At 44.2% G+C, this 24,917-nt stretch overlaps 2 protein-coding genes across 2 annotated transcripts; both read right to left on the bottom strand.

Annotated features, from left to right (window-relative positions):
* Positions 1–302: 302 nt before the first annotated feature.
* On the bottom strand, positions 303–8,995 carry ccne2 (cyclin E2). Its single transcript, XM_063198536.1, has 12 exons — positions 8,977–8,995; positions 7,977–8,025; positions 7,770–7,848; positions 7,621–7,674; positions 6,935–7,083; positions 6,470–6,605; positions 5,978–6,124; positions 5,342–5,437; positions 4,624–4,758; positions 4,079–4,190; positions 2,849–3,006; positions 303–1,786 (listed from the first exon to the last, which is right to left on the bottom strand). Exons 2-12 carry the CDS (start codon positions 7,988–7,990, stop codon positions 1,658–1,660), a joined length of 1,209 nt encoding a protein of 402 aa, XP_063054606.1. The 5' UTR covers positions 7,991–8,025; positions 8,977–8,995; the 3' UTR covers positions 303–1,657.
* A 968-nt stretch (positions 8,996–9,963) lies between these two features.
* On the bottom strand, positions 9,964–23,238 carry tp53inp1 (tumor protein p53 inducible nuclear protein 1). Its single transcript, XM_063198535.1, has 3 exons — positions 23,100–23,238; positions 16,196–16,679; positions 9,964–14,109 (listed from the first exon to the last, which is right to left on the bottom strand). The coding sequence occupies exons 1-3, from the start codon at positions 23,236–23,238 to the stop codon at positions 13,854–13,856; spliced, it is 879 nt and encodes a 292-aa protein (XP_063054605.1). The 3' UTR covers positions 9,964–13,853.
* Positions 23,239–24,917: the final 1,679 nt, after the last annotated feature.

Here is a 24,917-nt window from a genome sequence, read left to right as displayed (position 1 = left end):
AGCTGACCATTTTAACACCTGGACAACATGAACAAATAATGCCTGTGCAGAATGCCACTCTCAGGGACTTAAATGAACTAAAGTGAGAAAAGCGACTCACATTGGCAGTCTAGTTTTATGCACTGGAATGCGCTTGTGTCAATGTTGATCCATCCTGCCTTATTAGAATGGCTTTTTGCCACCAAATAGCAAAGTTCGGAATAAAAGCTTGGCAGTTCCATCCTGCTAGATCGTACAGTTTTGGCTTTCAAGAGAAAAAAATAAAATAACTGTCAAGACAAAAAGGCTCAAGTTTTCTTGACGACATTTCACATTAGATGCTTTATTTTTTGTAACATTCTTTGTTGTTGTTGTTAAGATCTGTACACATTCACAAGCTAATGTATTTACAAATTATATATATATATGTTATACAGAGTAACTTACAAAACCCGAAACCTCCGGCATTGTAGCATGACGGTCTCATGTCATTTTTTCAAGAGGGGTTAACACAGCTTTTAAAGGCCCATTATCCCCCAGAGTCACAGTTAAGCTTTTGAAATCATCGTAAACTGGGGTAACTGAGGCCAACCTCATTAAAAAAAAGGTTTTAAGACAGACACCCGTCTTACTTCACAAAGCCTTGGCCCATCTCCAAATAAAAAAAAGGTAGTAAATTCATAAATAAACCATTGAATGAATGAATTAAATATACGCAGCTTTGGCAGCAATCAGGAGTAAAATCTTTTTTTTTCTTGTTTAAACAGATGGTACTGTACATATACACAAAGTAATAAAAAATACTGCTGCATTATATATATATAAAAATAAATACATACAATGCAATCGCTTGGCAATTAAGTCAGCCAAATCTCTCAACTTTTAAAAACACATATGCACCTTTTTTTTCTTCCTTTTTTCAAATAAAATTGCAACAAAAAAGGGTTAAAGTCAAGTCTTCCAGGAATGTTAATTCCGACAATGGAACGCAATCCACACAACGAATGCGTGCCAATGACCCACTCATTCAAACACATGGGGCAGAGTAAACAGGTCACCCCCACGGGCACAAACAAACATTGCAATCTTTTAGAGCCCTTTCTCACACACACACACACACACAGGCCACAGTGGCATTACATATAGCACCAATTACACGAGTGGGCTTTTCCTAAGATGAAATGGGCATTCCACACACACACACACAGTACAAACATACATGATACAACAAATCATGTGTTGTTCAGAGCTAGGCAGCTGATTCCCGTCAACTGCGCTATGAGCAGCATTTCGCCCTGGGGCCGCGTTCAGCAGATGCGGCCCCAAATGCATCTCGTCTTTTGGCCATTTTATCTTTTTTCTTCTTTTTTTTTTATGATCAAACCTTAGTGTTTTACAGAACGGTGTGGTCTTAAAATCACAAACCCCTGACTGACAAAGCCCCACCTGTAGGGGCAGGTTAGGGACTAGGCTGGCTTGGAGAGCACCAGACTCTTAACTCCTCAGCAGAACATGGAGATGGCTCACACATGTCCACCTAACACTTCTGCAACATAGCAGGCACATCTGAGGGCGCTTCGGTAAGACACAACACATAACGACATCACATCGGCAACACGAGGCTTCTTCGGCTTTTGGTCTTGCGATTGGCTCAGACTGTTCTCAAGCAGGCTTGTCATCATTGGCTGACGGGCTTCTCTGTGCTCTTGGGCGGGGTCAGAACACCAGCCATGGCGACGGGAGAGCGTCTGTCCTCTTCCCGAGGGTGTGCTTCTGTCGTGGGCTCCTGTCTCAAAAGAGCATCATGCTGAGGAGGAAAAGAGACACAAGGAAGAAGACGGGTCGTTAGATGTGTTGCAGAGTTTAGGTAGCAATTCTGGACATCAGAGGGTCATGGGTTCAAATGCCATACTATGGCTCAGGTGGAAAGGGACTAGTCCCTCATTAGCCAAAAAGTGTGCAAGAAGTTGCTGTAAACTTGGGATTTCCTCCTCCATCCCTAAAACCATTATCAAGCATCGTCCTCCAATCCTTACAAAGCTTAAACTACCATGTTATGTACCCGTTTTGGCCATGAATTATCCACAAAAATAAATGTAAAGGGCAAGCACCCAAATAGATTACAGAACTGATAAACACATACTTCCAAAGTGTATGCATTCCAATTGTTCACTAGAAAGTATGCAATAGGCTAGTGGTGTGGATCGGCACCACCCTCACGATCCGATTCGGGAGGTAGCGATTCGATTCAATTTTACAATGCATTACATTTCTACTGAAAGCAAAGCAAATGTTTAATCAGTCATGATGAGGCAATACAAGTAGTCAGATACTGAGAAACAATTTATTGGCTGTTTTCTGTATAAGTCTGTATCAGTCTTGCAATGTTTTGAAATGCTTTTCTTTCATTTAACATTCATTTGATCCCGAAATATCCATGGAAGTAATTGAAACTTGCCGGACCGATTCTAGAACTTGCCGGATCGATTATGGATCGTCCATGCCCGCATTGGATTGGATCGCCGAATTGATCATTGTTGACACCACTACAATAGGCCTTGTGTGTCTGAGTGCGAGTATGTTGCTCACCAGCATGCCGAGGTAGTCGGAGTGTGTGTGTGTGTGTGTGTGTGTGTTGCTCACCAGCATGCCGAGGTAGTCGGAGTGTGTGTGTGTGTGTGTGTGTGTGTTGCTCACCAGCATGCCGAGGTAGTCGGAGTGTGTCTGGATGGTGTGTGTGTGTGTGTTGCTCACCAGCATGCCGAGGTAGTCGGAGTGTGTGTGTGTGTGTGTGTGTGTGTTGCTCACCAGCATGCCGAGGTAGTCGGAGTGTGTCTGGATGGTGTGTGTGTGTGTGTGTGTTGCTCACCAGCATGCCGAGGTAGTCTGAGTGTGTCTGGATGTGGTGTCTGTCCTCCAGGGGGATCTTGCGGAAGTCTTTGAGCACGGGCGTCTTCAGCTCACTGACCACCTTCACGAAGGGACTCATCCAGTTGATGCACGCCGACACGCTCTCCCACGTTAAACCTGCACCAGAACAACCATTTTAATATTTTCCACAATAACCATTTTAATATTTTTCCACAAGTAGAGTGCCTTGGACTCCCTTTTTTGACAACCATTTTAGCTCTTTGGTTCGCGACCCCATTTCTTGAAAGCATTGTTACTAACCAGTTAGCAACTTACTGTTCCCCATGGGAAATTGCATTGCAACCAACTAAGTTGCTAACTTAGTACGCAATGATGTTGTTGAGAAACATATCCCGAATACCACTGAAAATGCAACTCCATTGGCTAAAAACGGTAACCAAAACGAAAAACTCTTTTAGCCCTTTGAGCTGCACTGCCAGTGACCCCATCTGAATCACTCACTTACTAAAAACACCATAACATTACCAAAAATCTTAAGTAAGACAGTTATAATCAATTTGGTAACATGTTTAATTTGGTAACAAGGTTATAACCAATTTGGTAACAAGAGAGCCTCTGTGTGAAGGGGTTTCGTACAAATACATCACAACTGGTGCCCAACTTCCCAACAGAAGGTGGGCCCCTACTTTCCATAAATTTAAATCTTTCCTTTTTCAGATCTTATTTTCGGTTTTCGGGCAGGTTGGAGACTTGTGAGCCACTGGGCAGTTTCAAAAGAGCCAACTTGAGAGCATACAATGGTTCATGACTAACTGCACTAAAACAACCAAGAATGTCCATGCGCTTGTGTTTCACAATAGAGACAGGAACTCAGTGTTGTGGACTTTGTTTTCTGTCTTGGAGTGCATTACAATAAGCGACCTTGCCTCCTCCACTTGTGCTAGTTTCCTCGTACCAGGAAGTAATAAGTCATGATGACATCACTGACAACAGCATTATATTTCAATATATTGCAAAAGCTCAATTGCTAAGTCTTTTTCTCACTTGCAATTGGGATGGGGACGAAAAACAGTCCCTCAAAAGTTGTTGTGGCTAGGCTGACAGCTGGGAAACTTTATCGTTTTCTCCACGGAGGAGGGGCCAGGAGGCGAGGCGAGGCCACAAGCACAAGTGGAGGGAGCAAGGTCGCATATTGTAACGCACTCTGTGTGTGAAGGTTCAGCCTTACCTGATACTTTGTGGACGACTTCAAATGAGGTAAAGTGACAAAAGGCAGCAGCAGCAATGACTCCGTAGTGGAAGTCCAGAGAGTTGATGTCCAGCATACACAAATCCAACAGCTGCAGACAGACACATTCACATCAGCATACAAGTCATTGTATGGTGCAAATTCACACATCAGTACATAATTTGTTATACAGTCCAAATCCACAAGTCAGTATAAAGGTGTTACACGTTCCAAATCTATGCATTTAAGTTGTTGTGCTCTTAAGTCCGCTCACGATGCACAGGATACCCAGACACCCCAAGCTACTGTGCATATCTAACTTGTCCATTTTTTCCACTTTTCCAGATTTTGAGTCATATTTTTCAAGCAAAACAATTCCTTCCACATCCGCCTCTGCCAAACAAATTCATTTAATGTGACAATGCACCCATAAGGACTGGAATTACTGTGGTGACACCCCCTCTAACTTTTGATTTAAAACAGTACACATAGTACAACTGTCCATCTTTCACAGGGGTAAAAAAAAGGTGTCGTGGTGCACATACCCGTGCGATCTGCATGAAGACGTCTGAGGAGAACTGGGGGATGAGGAAGTTGTTTTGATCCTTCAGGGAGTCCACCTGCGAGTAGAGCTTCAGCCATGACATCACAGTCTCTGGACACAGCTCCCACTTCAACCCCTGAACAAGGAAAACACAACAAGATGTACACGGTAAATAAATGGCCTGCCGCTATATTACAAGATGCCCCTTAGCAAAAACCTCACCACGAGGGTACTCCAAAGACTATTTCCCCACGTATTACATTCTACAGATCAGGTCCTTGTTTGTAAGTTGTTTTGGATAAAAGCATTGGCTGAGGGGGATATAACACACCATTTCAAGAGTTTTGTAGTACGGAGTGATTGGGGTCTAAGCTAGCTTCTTTCCACAATCGCACACAAATAATGATGAGGTGGTTTGGTGTAGTTGAGGTTCATTTCATCATCCCAACTCCCATCCTCTCTGGTGACGTCATCATAAGGCCACAAGCACAAGACATCAGAAGCTTAATTCAACATCTCGCAAAAGCGCAATTCAGGTCATTTTCTCCTTCGTAATCGGGATGTTGAATGGGGAAAAGTCCCCCAAAAGTTTAGTGGCTAAGCTGACAAAGGAGAAACCTTGTCGTTTTCTCCACAGAGGCAGTCAGTGAGGCCACAAGCCCAGGCCAAGGACGCGAGTTTGGATAATGGAATGGCATGTAGCCAGTGGTCTCATTTACCTTCAGCATGACGAGCTCCATCCCCAAGATCTCCTCTTCATCACAGGCACCGTCGGTGACGTAGGCAAACTCATGGAGCTTAGGAGGGTAGATTTCCTGGAGGAGGGAAACGGAAACGAGTTACTCACTGACAGCTGTAAAGACCATACATGGACACTTGCTTTGTAATGAAAGATTTAAAAAGCTATGACAAAATGTTGTGGAAACTCTAGACTCCCCTTTTGAATTCTACAGCAATTTATTTTTTTATCCACTACAATTGTTGTCAATCACTGGATATTAGCAAGAGAAAATGGGGCAAAGCCAGCAATTGGAACACATCAGAAATGTCTACTCCGAAACGCATCACGCTGAACTCAACACATTGCCTTCAAGTTGCACAGGGCACATAATTCATGTCTACCAGATACAGAGTGACAGATCATGACTGCATGGGCCAGAAAAGAAAGCCACGATTCAGGATTTTAAGCCAGATACGAGCATGTTGTAGGGAGACATTTTTGAAAATACCAGTTGCCAACATTGCAATTTTAACACAATACGAGAAAGGAAATTATTGAGGCTTGGACTTCACGGCCCCCTTGACTCTTAACCCATGGCGCAGGGACCTGTGTGTGGTGATGAGACGATCTTTACCTCTAGTTTAGCGGCGACGAAGAGGGCGGTGATGCCAATGAGCTGCAGCTGGTGCTTGGGGACGTCGCTCTGCGACAACATGAAGCGGTCAAAGAAGTCTTGGGCCAGGTAGTAGGTCTCCCGATGCAACGAGTACGCCTCGCTCACCTGAGAGAGAGAGAGAGAGAGAGAGAGAGAGAGAGAGAGAGAGAGAGAGAGAGAGAGAGAGAGAGAGAGAGAGAGAGAGAGAGAGAGAGAGAGAGAGAGAGAGAGAGATAACAGGTTAATATAAGAACACACACAGTGGCAAACATTCTGTCTTTCGACCACAAAATGGCCACCCTGATATAAACCAGATTTCTATTAAATCATCAACTACTTAGGAATTGAACCGATCCACTGAGCATTTACCGAAATCTCACTTGCTCAAGCACAACCATATTGGGTAGTAAGACCATGTACGGCACTGGGCTCGGCATGGTGTTAAAGCGGCCTGAGCGTAACTGAACTCACCTCCATGAGCCAGTCCAGCAGAATGGCCCTCATCTTGGGCTGCAGGCTGGGGTGTCTCTCCATGATGCTCTTGTCGTGGACGTACTTCAGCTCCTTGTTCAGCATTTTAATCCACACGTCGTCAGAGCTCGCCCAGCTGTCAACGACAACAACAACACGAACAGTCAGTCAAAACAGGCTTTGGCGGACGGTGCTGGTTTGCTTGTTTGTTGGGTATACACACACACAGATGGTGAAAAGCTAATGTCACATAATGGTGGTGGCCATCAAATGAGGAAGTTAAGTGAGCCATTTAGCAGAGGTGTGTCGCCCCGATCTGAATTTGAAGCGGAGAGAGACAAAGGCCTCCACACACCATGCAAGCTGAGCCATTAGCACCTTCCATGCAACAAAATGGAGGAGGGGGTGATTCTAGGGGATAAACTGCCCCCCTAGTAGCCCATTACAACAGCAAAAGGGACCAACCTGAGGTTTGGGAGTGGGGACGGCTTGATGAAAAGATTCCTAAATCTGTATCGCTTGAAGCAGGAGGAGTTGGTCGTCTCTTCCGGCTCCTTGTGCGGCGTTTCGATGAGGACACAGGAGGGACTGACCTCTCCTTCTGGCCACCGGTTCTGAGGAGAAGAGACCGAGTGAAATTTCAGTTAAAGAGAATGAAATTGCATCCCTAACAAACTGTTCCAAATTGGCTGAGGCATGCAGCTAGGACTAAAAGCACACCCAAAATAAATGTAGGCCTAACCACTTGTGCACTGTGCCTTGAGGCATGATCACACATCATGCAAAAACATTCACAACCCAAACGTGCTATACTGTCGTAAATAACCAGAGCAGAGGTTAGTTCAAAATGTGAATTTTCTTATTACCATAACCGTTAGTAATTGTTTTAGCATGCATGGCTTTGACCGGGACAAAGAATAGCACTTTACGATTACGCGGGCTAGGGAAAAGGGTGGGACCAAAGTTGAGGGTCGTGGCGGCTGCGCCAAAAAGCATCGATTAGCCCACTGACACAGTTTAGCCAACAGCACAGTAATTGCCGCGAAATCAAACGATGGCCAACAAATTGCAAATCGTGCACCATAAAGTATATCCGCCTAGTCGAAAGTATCACGAAAGAGAAAGAAAACAATTCAAGTTCACACCCTTACCTGAATCTCATAGCTTTGCTTCTTTGCAGCACTTGGCATCTTTTTATTGCACTCCTGTAAATTAAAAGCGTCAAACTTAACCATGAGTCAAACTTAGTAAAATGCCTACTGGAAATACAAGAGGAAAGGATGATGTTAACTCAACAAACCTCCGATTTTCTTTTCCTGGTCAAAGTGGCATTCATCTCTGGTGCGTTTTCATTCCTTGCTTGCAAAGTATTGCGACCACTGCAATTATTGAGGATAAATGTGAGCGATACGAAACTCATAGGCCTACTAGGTACAAGGTAGGATTACCCAGCCTAGTGAATGTAATATAGACCGCCAAGGTTACAGAGAAAAAATAAGTTCATTACCTGCGTCTTGACATTTTGATGGTGGATCTGGATGATATTTCTAAAGTACCTAAAACGGGGAGTGTATAATATTATTCACAGTGAACGTGTAAACAAACAACCGAAAAGTGTGTGAAAATAGTGACGGGGAAAAGGGTTATGGATTAGCGTTTGATTTGAAGTTAAGCTAGTTTAGATAGCTAACTAGCGAAGTTCCAACAAGTTAACCCGGATGGCAACAAAAGCCCCTCATCGAACCTCAGACTTCAGTCAAAACCTATCCAAAAAGCTGCACTATCCAGTGTTTCCTTGTTTAGTAACGTTCATGTATAACGTCAAATACATACAGTTGACATGTTTATAAACACTGTAATTATAAATGTTAACTTACATTAGCTAAAACTCGTTGTACAGTCCTACGCGCCAATTTGTATTAAGCGGGAGGACAAGCTGATCCGGCTAGTAACCTACTTAGCAATCTTACTCCTCACCCATCAAAGGATATGCAGGATGCTTTACCGTTTTAAAACCACTCTATTGCACAAACAAGACTCTTAACAGTAACATATTTATACCAGGACATCATCTCAAGACAGAACTTTAAGGGTTATTCCTGCTACTAATCGTAAATAGCCTACCACTAGCTCGCTATCAGATTAAGTTGCCACGTCCCTCCATGTTCCCCATTTTAAACCTTTGGCAATTCTGTTTTTGCTATTCCCTTCACATAACATCTATGTGTGAGAGTTTTTGAGCATGAATTGCAGCAGAAACCTAACTGAACAATACACAGATGAATATTATTTCCCTACATAGCTAACCAGATGTAAACTCGACGTCACCCTGCCCAAAATATCCTTTTCTGTTCAACAGCACAAGTTAACTGCCTAAAAACATCAACTTGTTGTGTTTACCAGCAATGCTCTACAAATGCAAAGTGCACAGTTATATCTCTAAATCAGCAATTGAAGGACAAAATAACAAACATCCACAGACAGACTCCCTGCAGCCCACTCCTTACCTTAGATGTAGAATGAATGAATGCATCAGCTGGCGCCGGCGCCAATCCTTATATTCGCTGACGAATGGCTAATGCGCATGTGTGTCCGCGCTTACTTTTTGCGCCCTAAATATGAAATTTGAAAACAACAAACACTAAATTGGATACCATTGGGTTTCCCATTCGGAGAACGATGTATACTTGCACATTATTTACTGTTCAGGACCATTAAAACACGCACCTGCTCATCGTTCCTTATGTAGAAGGATACAGCGATATTTCTATAACTTTTTAGAAAAAAATAACGCATTTCCTATTTTCCGGTCGGGCGGTATGGACGGTCAAGAAGTCCCTTTAGCATTTCCCATTCATAACTTGGACTAATTTAACGTTATTTTTGTATTTGCGATGTTTTAAGCGCGACTGCTAAAACCAATTGTGATACTTCCGTGTATGGGAGGAGCTTCAAACTGGGCTAACCAATAGGGATTTCGAAAAACCCAACAACGTGGTCTTGCTACAAAATGTAAACAAACCAGACTTGATCTGTCAGTGCCTGGTCGCGCGGGCCTGTTCCTGATGCCTGGCATGCATTTTCAGCTCTTCTTCGATTGACAGTGTTCATAGCCTAGATATCTAACGAGAAGCCTCCATTTCCTTCTGCGACTTATCCTTTGACCCTCCGCATTGCTTTTAGACGGAATTATCCTAGGCAGTATAATGTGCGCGCCATCTTCATGGTATGTGGGTCACGGACCGCCCCTTCCACGGGTTGTTCGAAATGTAACCGTCCGCATTCCAGATTTTGCAATGATACATGAACTGGTTACAAGCATAGGTGTGTATAGAAGACTTCTACACATCTATGGTTACAAGGGCTGAGAGTATATGGTCTATATGAAATACAGAACAGTGGCATATAATAGTAATTCTAAGGTGTAGCCCATGTTTTTTTTCTTAATATATGGTTATTTATTTTGGTTAGGAGCAATAATAGTTTCAAACACCTTGACATTGTAATGATTTTTATTGAAGACTGGTAGCTTACATGGTATTACCATATCATGAAATTCAGTGAAACAATAAACAGACTACATACCTGTGTCTGCAAATTAAAATGAAAACAAACAAACAAAAAAGAAAACAATCAATGACATTAGTAATGGTTCAAAATAAGTACATCTGAAATACAGATAAATAAATGTGATACTAAACCCTACACTTTTGGCAAAGTGCTGTATAATTCCAGTAAACTATGAAAATCAACTGAAAGCATATTCTAAACACAATGAAAAACAAAATGCCACAGAAAATACACTTCACACATTAAACAAAAGAGTTTTGCTACATTTTGTGTACAAAAGGTGTCTAAAAGAAGTGGTTCACAGAGACAAACTAACCCCTGTGCATAGAAATTCGCTTTTTTGTTTATGGTTGTGTCCGTTCTGGACTTTTCAAGTTCTTGGTAAATGCATTGTCATACATGTTTTAACCTGGAAGGCACGTGATCAACACAATTCAAGGCAAAATAACAGAATCCCTGTGATAAACATATGAAAATCGAAAGAGAGAAAAAACTAAGGAGGGTGAAGGTGGGGGGGTTGTCCAGCATATTTCAAGGAGAATAAAGACCATTCATACGGCTCTTTCCCCTTCATCACCCCCATAACACTCCCAAGACCTCAGAACATTGTCATTGTCAAACATTTGTTTTAACAGAAGCGAATTCTGGAGATTCACGTTTGTGTCAAATGAACTGAATAACTAATAATGACGATAGGGGGAAAAGCCTATGTTGCTTACACAATCATGCTAGAACATCACGCACACCCACAGCCACATACAAGAAGACTATGGTCCTAAACAGCTAAATACATGTTCATGTTCTAGTGTCTTGTGTAGTACACCAACTGCTTAATGGAGAACAACAACAAGAGAAACAAAGTAACAATCAAAATATATAGTGTGTAATAATAATAATAACAACATTTGCTTGTAATAAATCTAAGAGCCAAACGAAAAGAACTCTGAAAGGTGCAATGATGTCCATAGCCATTCCCTACTGCCCTTTCCTTCAGTTCAGTCTGGAGCAGACATACTCTGCCCTGATCTCAACAACGCTGCGTATATTTGAGGGCGTTTTCTGAAGACGTAAGGAATGACGAAGGGGAAACAGTAGGACAGACAGACTGCTGCTTGGCCAGCTGCTACCGGTACGCTTGTACTGGATACAAATTGAAGATAGTGAATAATATAAATCAAAACATGGAAGCAATGGAAAGTCACTGTACACATAACTGAAACAAACAAACACACTAACAGTTTCACTCCATATGTCTTAAGAGTCAATCAAGGAGAAAGACATCATCATTTTCACAGTCCTCAAGCAAGCTTTTCACTTCTGTTTCGCTTCAAGAAAAGCACTTTTTTTTCTCCTTTAAGAAGTTCCACGGATTACACAAACATCTTAACAAGGCATTGTACACATTTTGATATTTTTTTTAGAGGTTTTCCAGTATGTACAAAGACAATTAACAACCATCAAGTAATCTGCATTTTAGTAAAAGGTGTAGAGAGTCCTGACCCTGAGTAGTTACTGCAGATTGACACGTTCAAAGAAGGATACCATATTCTTTTTTTTTTTCTCCAACGTTTTTTCACCATTCTGGAATCTAAAACTACACAACCATACACTGAACCACATAATTTAGAAATAAAAACAAACCAACAAACAAACTGTGTTTTACATACATACACAGAATAACATACACTCATAAACAAACTTCATACTGATATGTAATATATAAGCCATCTTTTTTTTCTTTCAAAAAATATTTTTGGAATTTTTTTTTCCATTTTATTTCTATGTTACATACTTTTTTTTTTTTTAATTAACTATTTCGACAAGGCTGTTAGTGAAACACCCATTATTGAACCCCAAGGTCTTCTTTTTCTTTAAATCACAAAATAAAAGTAATCTAAATAAACCCACAGCGAAGTTTGCCCACTCCTAGACAGGTGATGTTAACTAGTCTAAAAGAAGTCAATATGGCTTTGAGACGACGCTGAGAAACTTCACTGTCCTATATTTTGTGTGGTATCTGTTCCTCATGGCCAGGCACTACGAGCGGATTGCCGAGCTGTTGGCCAGGCATCTCAAGAGGGCATCTCAAGAGGGGTGCATTCCAATATGCTGACTCCCATCCTCAGTCTGTGTCTGTGGCCTCGCGTTTTCGCTGACGTCCTGCCTCCGTGGTGGAGAAAAACAATAACGTTTCCACGCTGTCAGCTTAGCTAGAAAAACTTTTGGGGGAGGGACTAGTCTTCATTCACCATCCCGTTTGCGAATGAGATAGTGACATTTAGAATTGAGTTTTTGCGAGATGTTGAAATACAATTCTGTTGTCGGTGACGTCATCATGAGGTCACAATGAGGCAAGTGAGCAAGGAAGGATGGAAGTCTGCATATTGGGATGCACCCCAGGATTGCCTTGCTGTTGGCAGTGGAGCACCATATTGAGGCTTATTAAGAAGGCAAAGATCCACCTGCTCTGGCACCACTCAACCAATCAAATGCACTGCTCTGGCACCAACCAACCAATGAAATGCACTGCTCATGCTCATCAACACCCGCATCAGATATGGCAGTGCATGTTTCTGACAGATAGAGCCACAACTAGAGAGAGGAGAGAGAACAGACAGACACAGACCTGTTTGATGTCTCGCTAGCAAATAGTAAAGAAGAGGAACATGCACGCTGGAGTGGGCTTGAGGACGCTTGTGTCTGTGTGCTTGACATTGACAAGCCTCAAAAGCATCTATCCAGATTTGAGCAAACCTGCCGTGGATAAAGTGACCTACGGTGTAAAAGGCTCTGACTTTTGCAGGGAATTTGATTATGACATCTTTGTAAAAGACATACGAACACTCCTGTTCTGCCTGATTGGAGATCTGATTGTGTTCAAGATCAAAGTTTGTGTTCAAGGTCAAAGTTGAGTTGGACGAGGGGTAGGTAGGGTTGTCTGCACCGGCTGGGGTGGACTGGGTTGGGGGAATGGGCAGGTTCTGTTGGATGGGTTGAAGAGTTTTAAGGGTCCCGAGTCCAGGTGACTTTGACAGGACTGTGGTGTAAAAGGGGGGGGGGGGGGGGGGCTTTCATTGGGTTTTGAGGGGTTAAGGCGTTGACTGAAGCTGAGGCTCATCTTTCTGTCCAACGTGTGATGGTGGTGGTGGTGGTGCTGATGTTGGTGGTGCTGGTGGTGGTGATGTGGAGAGATGATTGTGTTCAGTTGGGTCATGAGGTGGACAGGCTAGGTTAAAGGAGGTGCTTCAGAACAGGATGGGCTGGGTAAAAAGGGGCTGGGCTGGGTCAGATTGGGTCAGTCCGGGATGGGCTGGGTTAAAGGAGGTGCTTCAGACCAGGATGGGCTGGGTTCAAGTGGGCTGGGTTGGGTTAAACTGGACTGGGCTGGGCTGGGTAAGATCGGGCTGGGTTGGGTTGGGTGCTTCAGTAGTTGAAGTGCCTATGTCCGGGCTGGGCTGGGTTATACCGGGCTGGGCTGGGCTGGGCTAGGTTATACCCGGGTGGGCTGGGCTGGGCTGGGCTGGGTCAGATGTTGGTCAGGGGTGGGCTGGGGTTGGGTTCTTCAGTAGTTGAAGTGCCGGTGTCCGGGCTGGTTTAAAGGAGGCTGGGCTGGGTCAGATTGGGTCAGATTGGGTAAGATGGGGCTGGGTTGGGTGGTGTTGGGTTCTTCAGTAGTTGAAGTGCCGGTGTCCGGGCTGGTTTAAAGGAGACGTGGCTGGGTTAGACTGGGTCAGATTGGGTAAGATGGGGCTGGGTTGGGTGGAGTTGGGCTGGGCTGGGCTGGGCTGGGCCGGGTTGGGTTGGGTTGGGTTCTTCAGTAGTTGAAGTGCCGGTGTCCGGGTTGGTGCACCAGGCTGCTGGCGGCGCTGCTCTTGTTCTGGCGTGCGCGGCCCTCACGCAGCAGGTTGAGGCGGCGCAGGGCGTTACGGGACAGCTGCTGGCGCGCCGCGTTCTCCCGGATGCGCTGCGCCACGCGCCCGTGCTTCACCTGCGACATCAGGCTGGCGTGCGCCGCCAACGCAGCGGCATAGCAGCCAGTAGAGTGGCTCGGACGACGCTGCACTTCAGTCCTGAGAGAGGGAGACACAGACGAGACACAGTTTAAAATTAAAACCCACATAGCCTACATATAATATACTTTAGAGTACACACGCATCATGAAGAGTAACGCCAAATGATGTACTGTATTTGTCTTGTATCCAAATGTCATTCAAATGGGGTAGCCGTGGCCAAGTGGTTAAGGAGATGGGCTTTACGTTAGGGACACATAGGAGGCGAAGCAAGTGAAGCGAAGAGAGGCGAAATCCAACCGTCATCAGACAGACGAGACCAGTGTTAAGTTTGTCAGCTTTTTTGATTTAGTCGTAGTCTTAGTCACAATGACGAAAATTTAGTCTTAGTCATATTTTAGTCGTTGTCTTCCCAATTTAGTCTTAGTCTTAGTCTAAATGACGAAAATCAAAAAAGGGCTTTGACGAAATATTTTAGTCATAGTCATGGTTGACGAAATGAACACTGGACGAGACACAGTTTAAAACCCACATAGCCTACACAGTATTCTAGAGAGACAGACGAGACACAAATTACAACCCACATAGACGACATACTGTATACTAGAGAGACGACGAGACACAGTTTAAAACCCACATAGCCTACACAGTATTCTAGAGAGACAGACGAGACACAAATTAAAACCCACATAGCCGACACACAGTATTCTAGAGAGACAGACGAGACACAAATTAAAACCCACATAGCCGACACACAGTATATTCTAGAGAGACAGACGAGACACAGTTTAAAACCCACATAGCCTACACAGTATTCTAGAGACAGACGAGACACAAATTAAAACCCACATACGGGTAACCTACATACACTGTACAGGACTGCAGTATTTGTCTTGTATCCAAATGTCATTCAAATGGGGTAGCCGTGGCCAAGTGGTTTAGAGCAGAGGGCTGCAGGTTCAAATCCTGCCATTCTACTCCCCATCTTGGACTGAAGTACCCTTGGGCAAGGCACCCAACCAGAGATTCTCTAAGTATATAGAGATATGCCAATGTAATAGGTTGCTATGGGCACCTAACATGACCAGGTTCCGGTCTGCCTAAAGTGATGTGTCATAATACTCCTAGCATTTAATAGAACAGTCCTTAGGTCTGCCTTGGTCTGTCTAAAGGGGGACCCCCCCCCTCCCCCTTGCAATAATTGAACCCGTAAACAATGGACCAACGGAACCTCTCTCTCTCTACTCTCTCTGCCTACCCCTTTACTGCTCCAGGGACTGTAACCTGGATACCATGCACTTCAAAATAATCAAATAGCTTTGGATAAAAGTTGCTTTGGATAAACTGCGAGAGAAAGGTAAAACGTGGATTAAAACCAAGACAATATGCTGTAATATTAATTTAATACTGTAGAGCAATAGCAATATATTGATAATGATATAACGCTATACTGCAACCCCATTATGAATGAGGGTGCTATGCAATGGCTGTCATTCACTTCAATGTTTAACTCTCCAATTCCTGTTTCAACAGAAGGAGCTACTCCCATTCTTACATATGGAAGATTTCTTTTCTTTTGGGTGAAACCCGCTAAGACACAGCGTTATAAATTTGCCGTTACCAGAATGGTAATGACTAAGTCATAGTGCATTACTTACCTGTCCACTGTCATAGTATTTTAGTACTATGGTACTTAACTGTTCAATGACTATTACAGCGTGCCACTAAGATAAGTGTTTTATGTCTAAAGAAGATGTTTTATTTCGATTGAATGTTCTAGAACTAATGCTCTAGTGAGCGTAAATTTTGGCCAGCATTCAACTGTATCTCCAACATGAATTTGCCGCCTTGTTTTACCTGCGCTGCATGATCTTGTTCTGCGTGGAGAACGTGGGAGCAGTGCGTGATTGCGCACGTGCGCAGCTTAGAGGGAACATTGGTCCCACTGGTGGTACAGCGTGCATTAAGGGGCTACGAAAAACATGAAAGGTAACTGGCCACTGAGTTACTACGTCGGCGCCATTTGCCAACCCTTCCCTGTCTCTCTCTCCCCACTCATCTCCTGTGTCTCCTCCACATTCCTCTCAAAATTAAAGGCAAAAAAGCCCTAAAAAAACTATACATTTAAAAATAAAAGGGAACTGACCTGTGGAGGGAGGGGTCTCGAGAGGCATCCTTGGCGAGGGGGGGTCGCGCCCCGTGGTGGTGCCTGGGGTTGTGCACGGCGTAGACGGACATGCTGGGGTGTTCTATGAGGAGGTTCTCCAGGGGGCTAGTCTCCAGGAGCAGGGGGGCGCCGCGACCCCCCGCCGTGAAGCACGGTGGCGGCGTGATGAACCAGCTCTCCTCCAGTCCAACACAGCCCAACAGCCCAGCGCCCTTCACCTCCTCCTCCTCATCCTCCTCCTCTTCATCCTCCTCTCCGTCCTCCGCGTCCAACCGCAGGAAGCCTCCGTCCTCGGCGTCGGTGTCGGCGGCCGAGTCGAGCGAGGAGCAGGAGTAGGAGCGTAGGCGGTCGGGGGAGGGGGAAGGGGAGGGGCAAGGAGAGGGGGAGGGACACTCCAGATCTGCCAGGTCCTCAGGACGGATATCCACCAGGCCCTCGCCACTCGAACCCGCACACGCCTCCGCTGCATACCAGAAGAGAAGAGAAGAGAAGAGGATAGAAGAGAAGAGAATAGAAGAGAAGAGGATGGAATAGAAGAGAAGAGAAGAGAAGAGAAGAGAAGAGAAGAGGATAGAATAGAAGAGAAGAGAAGAGAAGAGAAGAGAAGAGAAGAGAAGAGAAGAGAAGAGAAGAGAAGAGAAGAGAAGAGAAGAGAAGAGAAGAGGATAGAATAGAATAGAATAGAATAGGATAGAATAGGATAGAAGAGAAAAGAAGAGAATAGAATAGGGTAGAATAGAATAGAAGAGAAGAGAAGAGAAGAGAAGAGAAGAGAAGAGAAGAGAAGAGAAGAGAAGAGAACAGATTATTGTTATTGCAAGGGCTACATCGCTAGACTCTCCTACTGAGTCTGCTGTGACTAAAATGTCACTACAGCAACCCCTAGCCGGAATGGCCCTTTATGCAATATATATACAGTAGTATATATCCCCTCCCCTCCCCACAGAAGCCTACACCAGACCCTTGACATACAGGAATAGAGAACAGAACAGAGTACTACCAGCAGCAGGAAACAAGTAAGACACAGTATAAAGGCATTATCTAGATGCTGAATCGAAAATTGTCACAGTCAACAAAGAGATATGGTAGCGTATATACAACATGTTGTGGTTGTTGAGGTTCAAGTCCAAACCTGAGAAGGTGGATTTTTTTTTTTAATTGACCCAAAAATTGGGAGTTTTATTCATGAAATGTTGCCGCAATATTATGGAGCATGATATATGTCTAATGACACAATGATAAGTCTTGTGTCTAATGATAACCGGTATTGTCAACTCACTACAGTTGATTATTTTGTGTCTGAGTGTATCTAAGTCCAGTGAGGAAATGCAATCAGATAAACTGCCACTAGAGGGCGGTACAGTAGCTCGCATTGGAGCTCTGGAATGCTTTCTCCCCCACCTCTTCCTCTGCTGCTCTAGCTGTGCTACCAACCTGAGCATAACGGCAGACTGCACAGGTTTTGATGCACTTACACATTTCAGTGGCAAATTGGAGAAAGGAGAAGGCACTACAGGGACAAAACTGAAAACTTAAACATGATTACATGTCTTTAGACCTCATATTCTCATGGTCATCATGAATATTAACTAGTTATTAATTAGTCCAACTTGCATAATTGTTGCTGTTTTATGCCCTTGGAGAAAAACATGAGATACACTACTAAGTTTAAAGTGTAAGAAAAATACACGTTCACAATGTGCTGAGAATGATACTTCAGCTTAACTCTTCCCTGTCCCACAAACCACGTCCGAAGCCACTGCTTGTTCAGCCACAAAGGCATGGGTGCCACTAGGGTGGAAATGGTGGTACAGATTGTAAGGGCCCATATACTGACAGCACTGACAGTCTATGTCTGGAAAAAATTTGAATCTTTCATGAGGCCCACCAAGCAGTTAGAATATTGAATTTATGCTGAAGACAACAAGGCACTTTCTTTGCACTTTTTCCCACTCCCGTCTCTTTTTTATTTTCATTTTTTAATCTTTTTGAGGACACAAAAAAACACAACAATTTTTACTCTTTATAGGCTTCAAACCTATAATAAGATGTAATAAACTAATCTTGAATCTTGAATTTCTGGCGGCGCCCCTGCCCAAAGGGATACTGCTCAACATCTACATATAACCTGGCCACCCTGCCCTGCCCCCCCGACCCCCCCAGGCCTGACAGCTTGGGAGCTCCATGGGACGTCTTTCTTGCTGACTGCAAACATTTGGGTGGCGTTGGCCAGTAATCCTGAGTGCGTTCCCTGACCCCTTAAACGTCTTACGGGGCCTCGGATGGTGGTGGCATGTTGCCCGGAGCCAATTACAGTCAAAATCCTCTTAATCAGGTATGGGCTGCCACACAACACAACAGTGGTAAAGCAAGCCTACCCAAACACACAACAGTGGTAAAGCCTACCCAAACATACAAACAAAAAAGTGTCCTCTCTCTCTCTCTCTCTCTCTCTCTCTCTCTCTCTCTCTCTCTCTTCCTCTCTCTCTCTCTCTCTCTCTCTCTCTCTCTCTCTCTCTCCTGTAAAGGAATGACCAGAAAACTAAAGCACAAAGCATTTCAATACAGTACTACGATTCTCTGAGTCTGACCTCAAAATACACCCACAAATACTGGTGGTGTGCACACAGGGTATTCATCAATGTGTAGCACGACAACTAGCACAGAAACAATGCATGGATACTATTCCAGACATAGACTGGATGCTTGCAATAGATGTCATTGAGCATTTTGACCATGCAATCTGGGGCTCAGTGGAAACTGTGAGAGGGACAAAAAAATTTTTTTTTTAAATGTCAAACTCAGACGACATTTTAGCTTGTACCTATGTACTGGTATTGTTCCTTCGGTGTCAAGGAAAGTAGCCTACAGTTTTTACCAGGACAGACCATTAAAAACCAGGACCCCGTTTCTCGAAAGCATAGTTGCTAACCAGTTAGCAACTTATTAGGTTTCCAATGGGAAATTGCATTGTAACCAATTAAGTTGTTGAGAAATGCACCCCTGTGGGGTATTCCATGACCAAGGTTAAGTTATAAACCGGCTAAGTTAACCTACAGGAAGTGGTAAACCTGCTAATAGATGGCCCATAAACATTATTTCGTTGAGAAAATGAGGCATCCTGGCTCTTCTATTAGATGATTTACAGCAACCTCAGTGTTCAGCTAGCCTGATTTTCTAGTTAGCGAGGTTCTTGGAATACTCCCCTGGACAATCAGGAAAAGGAAACAACAACAACAACAACAACAACAACAACAGGAGACCGCCACGTGCGAATACTCTTGTCTGTCTCCACACTGCTGCTTATGTTGATTATCCGGCGAATGTGAATTGAGTGGAGGGTTGCCAGATGAGGCCAGATGAGCCCAAAAAATGCTCAAAACCCACCTGGAAGCACAATCCCACCCAATTCTATTGATTTCTAAGGCCAAAAATGTTTTTATTAAGTGCCATTTTTACCCGCAGACGGCCATCCTAAGCAGCCCAATTGGGCGGAAAACCACCCAATCTGGCAACACTGATTGAGTGAGCCAGCCGTGCTTCTATTTTGGATCTTGGTTCTATTTTGAACAGGTGATGGCACGGTCCCTGACAAGAGTGCTGATGGAAACTTCTCTGTGAAACGCTCACGTCAGGATCCATCCACGACCAGCTAGGGGTAGGTCTGACTGCGCTGGCGTCTACATATGTGTTACCTGATGAAGGGGGCAATGGCGGACCCGTTCGGCGACCAAAATAGAATCTCCCTCCTTCCTAAAGATAGGCCTGCCTTAAAAAGAATAATCTAAGCTTGCAATTACGTACATTACAGCAGTCGTTCGCTCCCAAACTTTTTCAGTGGGGACCAACTTTTGGATTTAAGAATATTTTCGCGAGCCTGCCCACCCACGATAGTCTTAGCCTAGCAAGGCAAAAACATTTTTTTCCATTAATACAAGTAGGCTCTATTGCTAGATTTTCCATTAATAGCGTTGTTTATGAACTGCACATGTGTAGTGTTGTTTATGTACTGCACATGTGTGGGTCTTACAAACGCTATGTGATGAATGTGACGTGCAATCCAGTGAGGATGGTTTACCCTGTGACCCCTGGGCCTGGCTGGTGGTCTTTGTGTTTAACACGATCACTTACCCTTAAACTGTAAACCCTCAACCTTCCTTTCACCCCCCTGCACCACCAACACCCCCCACAAAGATATGGGTCGGCTAAGATGGCCTCACATCTGAAATATTCACAAGCAGTATAATATGACACGTCCCAACAGTCACTTGCACCTGTGTAGCTCAATTCAACACCCCCACCCACCACTCCCCACCTCTCTCACACACACACACACACACACACACACACACACACACACACACACACACACCCTGCAGACAACCCTGTCCAACCCCATTCCCCCACCTTACCCACACACAAACAGTGTTTCCCGCCCAATTGGGCTGCTTAGGATGGCCATGTGCGGGTAAAAATGACATTTAGCAGAAAAACCCGCCCAATTTTTGCCATAGAAATCAATAGAATTGGGCGGGATTTTGAGCTTCCAGGCGGGTTTTGAGCATTTTTTGGGCTGGAAATCATCAGCCTCATCTGGCAACCCTGCACCCTGCACCACTGGCCAGCCCCACTGCTGGCAACGACAGGTCAGTCAATGTCCAACATCCAACATCTCTGTTTAAAAAAAGATCATGGCGGTCTGCCCATGACTACCAGGGCTACCAGAGCAGCATCCGGGAGTCTCATGGCCTCAGACGCCCACCTGTGAAATCTCGTCTGTCTGTCTGTCTGTCTGTCTGTCTGTCTGTCTGTCTGTCTGTCTTTAGGGCCCACAGGTGTGTTATCCTGTCTGTTCCGAGTAGCTACACGCTAACGCTCCAAAACATGGATAATGTGTGTTATCCTAAACCCTAACTCTCCATAACCTGGATGATGTGTGTTATCCTAAACGGCAACGGTCCACAACATAACCTGGGTGATGTGTGTTATCCTAAAACGCTAACGCTCCACAACATGGGTGATGTGTGTTATCCTAAAACGCTAACGCTCCACAACATGGGTGATGTGTGTTATCCTAAAACGCTAACGCTCCACAACATGGGTGATGTGTGTTATCCTAAACGCTAATGTTCAATAACCTGGATGATGTGTGTTGTCCTGTCCGTCTACTCGAGTGGCTAAATGCTAACGCTCTATAGGCTAAGCTGGGTGATGATCATAGAGGTAGAAAATAACACTAGCGGTGACACTGCAATTTGCGACAGCACTGGGAAATGGCACATGGAGCTACACTTAAATCATATGAGTCGATAAAATACATTTAAAAATCAAATTATATATTTTATGAACATAGTTAGCAACACACTTCAACTATTGTCCTTCTATAGTGTGTTGATGGACATTTTCACATGATTAAGCCATTTTTGACAGACGTGAGCCTCCTTCTCCGTTAATTTCCATTTCTCTGATCTACCTACAGATAATGGCCGCTACAGATTGTCGTAAAAGGAGGGGCAGGACACCTCTAGTGTTATTTTCTACCTCTATGGTGATGATCATAAAACGTAGCTGACGTCTGTCCAGGCCATGTCGTGGTGTTTATGAGCCATATCAGGACTGGACCTCACCTCACCAGATGGTGGTCAGCAAATCTCCTGCCGACACCCGGGACGGGCCGGCCCAGCCAGACTATTTTGGAGCGCTCCAATCAAGGACATAAAATGTAAAGACACTGACTGACTTCATCTCTCCACACAGCAGTAATATCCAGTAGTAGCTAAATAGTAGAAGTTAAATGTGTAATAACTATGTAACATGCAGGCATGATGTGTGTACTGTATGTGTGTAAAACCAAATCTTTCTATACATGGATTTGCAGTGTCAATTTAACTCAAAGTGTTGACATTTAACACTAACAGTGAGTGGGATTTGAGATGTGAATATAAAATATTGTTGAATCAACTCTGCGACATTAACTGTGTATGTACTGCATGAAAACCAAATCTGCCAGTCAGATACCTCGTTAATGTACACTATGTGTAGTAAAGCTTAGGTGTTTCCTTTACTTCAGACATGTAAAAGTTTTATCTTTTACCTGACATGTTTTGACTTGTACGGAAGCTATAGTCCTACCGTCGAAACATGTCAGGTAAAAGATCAAACTTTCACATGTCTGAAGTAAAAGAAAAACTTAAGTTTTACTATCAGTTAGAGATAATGAATGTCATAAATACACTATGTGTACTTGGCCAATGAATTCCCAGATTGCCAGTGGCTAATAGATGTGGGCTGGGCCTGGCCCGGGTAACAGCCGGGACATGTTGCATCAGCCCGTTTATATGCACATCAATAAACAGTTTATAATCAGGTTTTTGGAGTAACCGGTTTATTCAAGTGCTCATACGAACGAAATAAACAGATATGAGAAATCCAATTCGCACAGATAAGTTTTGGGCCAATAAACTGATTACATGATCTTACTGTACATGGTTTATGCACCAGTCAATCCACTGTCCACCTAATGAGGGCCTATAAAGTGCCATGCAGATGTTTTTGCCCCCTTAATTATTATTTTTTACTACATTTGGCACACTTGTTATTTCTCTTTTAACACAATATGGCCCTGCCGTGGTCAACCGGTAGGGCACTCGCCTGCCATGCGGCGGACCCGGGTCCTTTGCCGACCTCTCCACGTCTCTCTCCCAATTCACTTCCTGTCCACCTCTCACACTGTCCTATCAAATAAAGTCAAAAAACACCCCAAAAAACCCTCTTTTAACGCAATATGACAACGACAAGATAGAAGCTTGGGGTGGATGGGGTTCAGGGCCCCCTTGACTCTAGACATTCAGTAATCTACTGTATCCTTTGCGGCATCACTCACCCAGGCAGTTCACCAAGATCCACTCGTCGTCATCGTCCTCCTTCTCATCGAAGCCCGACTGTGCCATGCCACCGCGGGCCCTGGGGTCCACATCCTCTGGGCAGTCCCCAAACAGGATGCTGGTGAACCTCTGGAACATGGTGGAGGTGGTGGAGGAGGCAGGTGGGGGGGACCTGTAGGTAGGATGGGATATCTGTATCAGTGTATCGGTATCGGGTTCAGATATCAACATATTTCAAAGATCGGATCGGAATTTACCCAAAATATCGGAATTTTCCTGATACAGACATTCGGTCAGGTGCAATGTTAATTTGAACTCATAACACTTGCATATTAGTTTTCAGGATGGGATAGTTACTTTTTTTACTTGTTACTTTTTGCTTAATAATTGGTTTCCTGTTCCTCTGACTCCCTTTTCTGACCAAATAGTCTGCTTGGGTCTACCTCAAGTTGAAACCCATGCATACAGTATATGTGATTTTGGTATTGGATCGGAGTGGTATCGGTATCGGCAGATATCCAAATTTAGATATCGGGATCGGATCGGATCGGAAGTGAAAAAATGTGTATCGGTGCATCCCTACCTGTAGGCCGGGGGCAGCACGGGGCTGGCGGGACCCGCCGCGGGCGCGGGCACAGGCGAGGGGAGAGGCCGGGGTGCTTTGGTCATCAGCTGCGACGGGGGACGCTGCTGCTTGGAGACGTGTTTGGGGAGGTGCTGCTGCTGCGGTGGTGCATGGGGGTCAGCGGGGGGGTTGTTTTAGTTTATCTGAGGAGGGGGGCTCTCTGGTGTTCACTCATAGCTGTGTTCATCCAAGGTGTGCAAATAACAAACGGGAAACACACAAAGGGCCTACAAATTGAGCAAAACACACACACACACACACAACAAAACTCATTATGCCATGATAACATCTCCAATGTGATGTAATAACATTTAAAAAAAATAGTCAAATATAATAACATCACTACACGCCTGCCTGGTAGGCTATACAGTCAATAATAGAGTAATCATGGAATTGGAAAAGCTTGATTTTCCAAAAATGCCATAGTAAGACAAGTAGGCCTATTTCCTTATGTGTGTAATTACATAATCACACTTAAGTAATAACACCCACAAATTGCCAATGTCTGGTAACAAAAGTCAGTCAGTCAACAGTCAATTAACTCTAGGGTCATTTCACACAGCTGCGGGAATCTTGTCTCAAATAAAAAATCATAAACTATTACTTTTTTTCATTCCAAAAGACAACAGATTTGCGTGACCAGAGACACCATGAAACAGGATGGCACTTTGACCAAATATTTGCTTCCAGCGTCGTTTGGGTGTAGCGCATATTCATTAGGCCTACCAAAATGTGCCACAAACCGGATCGACGACGTTCAAGCAGCTGTTTACAACTATTGATGCTCATCCTTCTGATGCTGGTCATAAAAAGCAATGCGGTGGGCAGCGAAGCTGTTGGGAGTTTGCGTGCTTACGGATTACGTAACCCTACGTCCACGGCTTTGGAGACTAGGGACTGTTGGAAAACCTATCATGATGGGGAAGACTACACAAAAGGCCCACATTTCCTCTAAACATTAGAACAAACAAACTGATACCGGGATGTCTTATGGCCCTCTATCTAGAAATAGCCTATGCCAACTCAAACCAAGAAGCGCTTTGCAGACGGTTTGTTGATCTCGGTTTGCAAGAGGAGGGGTTGAGGGGGTCCTGCGTAACACTACACTGACTGGCTGGGCGGAACACTAGGCTACCGCAAAAGTGTTGAGCACAATTTTATGTAAACATATAACATGTTTCAGCAAAACAGC

The sequence above is a fragment of the Engraulis encrasicolus genome, chromosome 5 (assembly GCF_034702125.1).
Source record: "Engraulis encrasicolus isolate BLACKSEA-1 chromosome 5, IST_EnEncr_1.0, whole genome shotgun sequence".
Classification (NCBI taxonomy): domain Eukaryota; kingdom Metazoa; phylum Chordata; class Actinopteri; order Clupeiformes; family Engraulidae; genus Engraulis; species Engraulis encrasicolus.
The sequence above is the reverse complement of the archived record's forward strand: the minus strand, read 5'-3'. Positions and strand labels throughout refer to the sequence as shown.

Coding starts and splice junctions, on each gene's coding strand:
- ccne2 (XM_063198536.1), bottom strand. Junction 7,084..7,620: donor AGCAAAGCTATGAGATTCAG/GTAAGGGTGTGA, acceptor TCTTCTCCTCAG/AACCGGTGGCCAGAAGGAGA. Junction 3,007..4,078: donor AGTCGTCCACAAAGTATCAG/GTAAGGCTGAAC, acceptor GTTCTGGTGCAG/GTTTAACGTGGGAGAGCGTG.
- tp53inp1 (XM_063198535.1), bottom strand. CDS start 23,238: ATGTTCCAGAGGTTCACCAGCATCCTGTTTGGGGACTGCCCAGAGGAT. Junction 16,680..23,099: donor GATCTTGGTGAACTGCCTGG/GTGAGTGATGCC, acceptor TCTGGTATGCAG/CGGAGGCGTGTGCGGGTTCG. Junction 14,110..16,195: donor CGAGACCCCTCCCTCCACAG/GTCAGTTCCCTT, acceptor TCCCTCTCTCAG/GACTGAAGTGCAGCGTCGTC.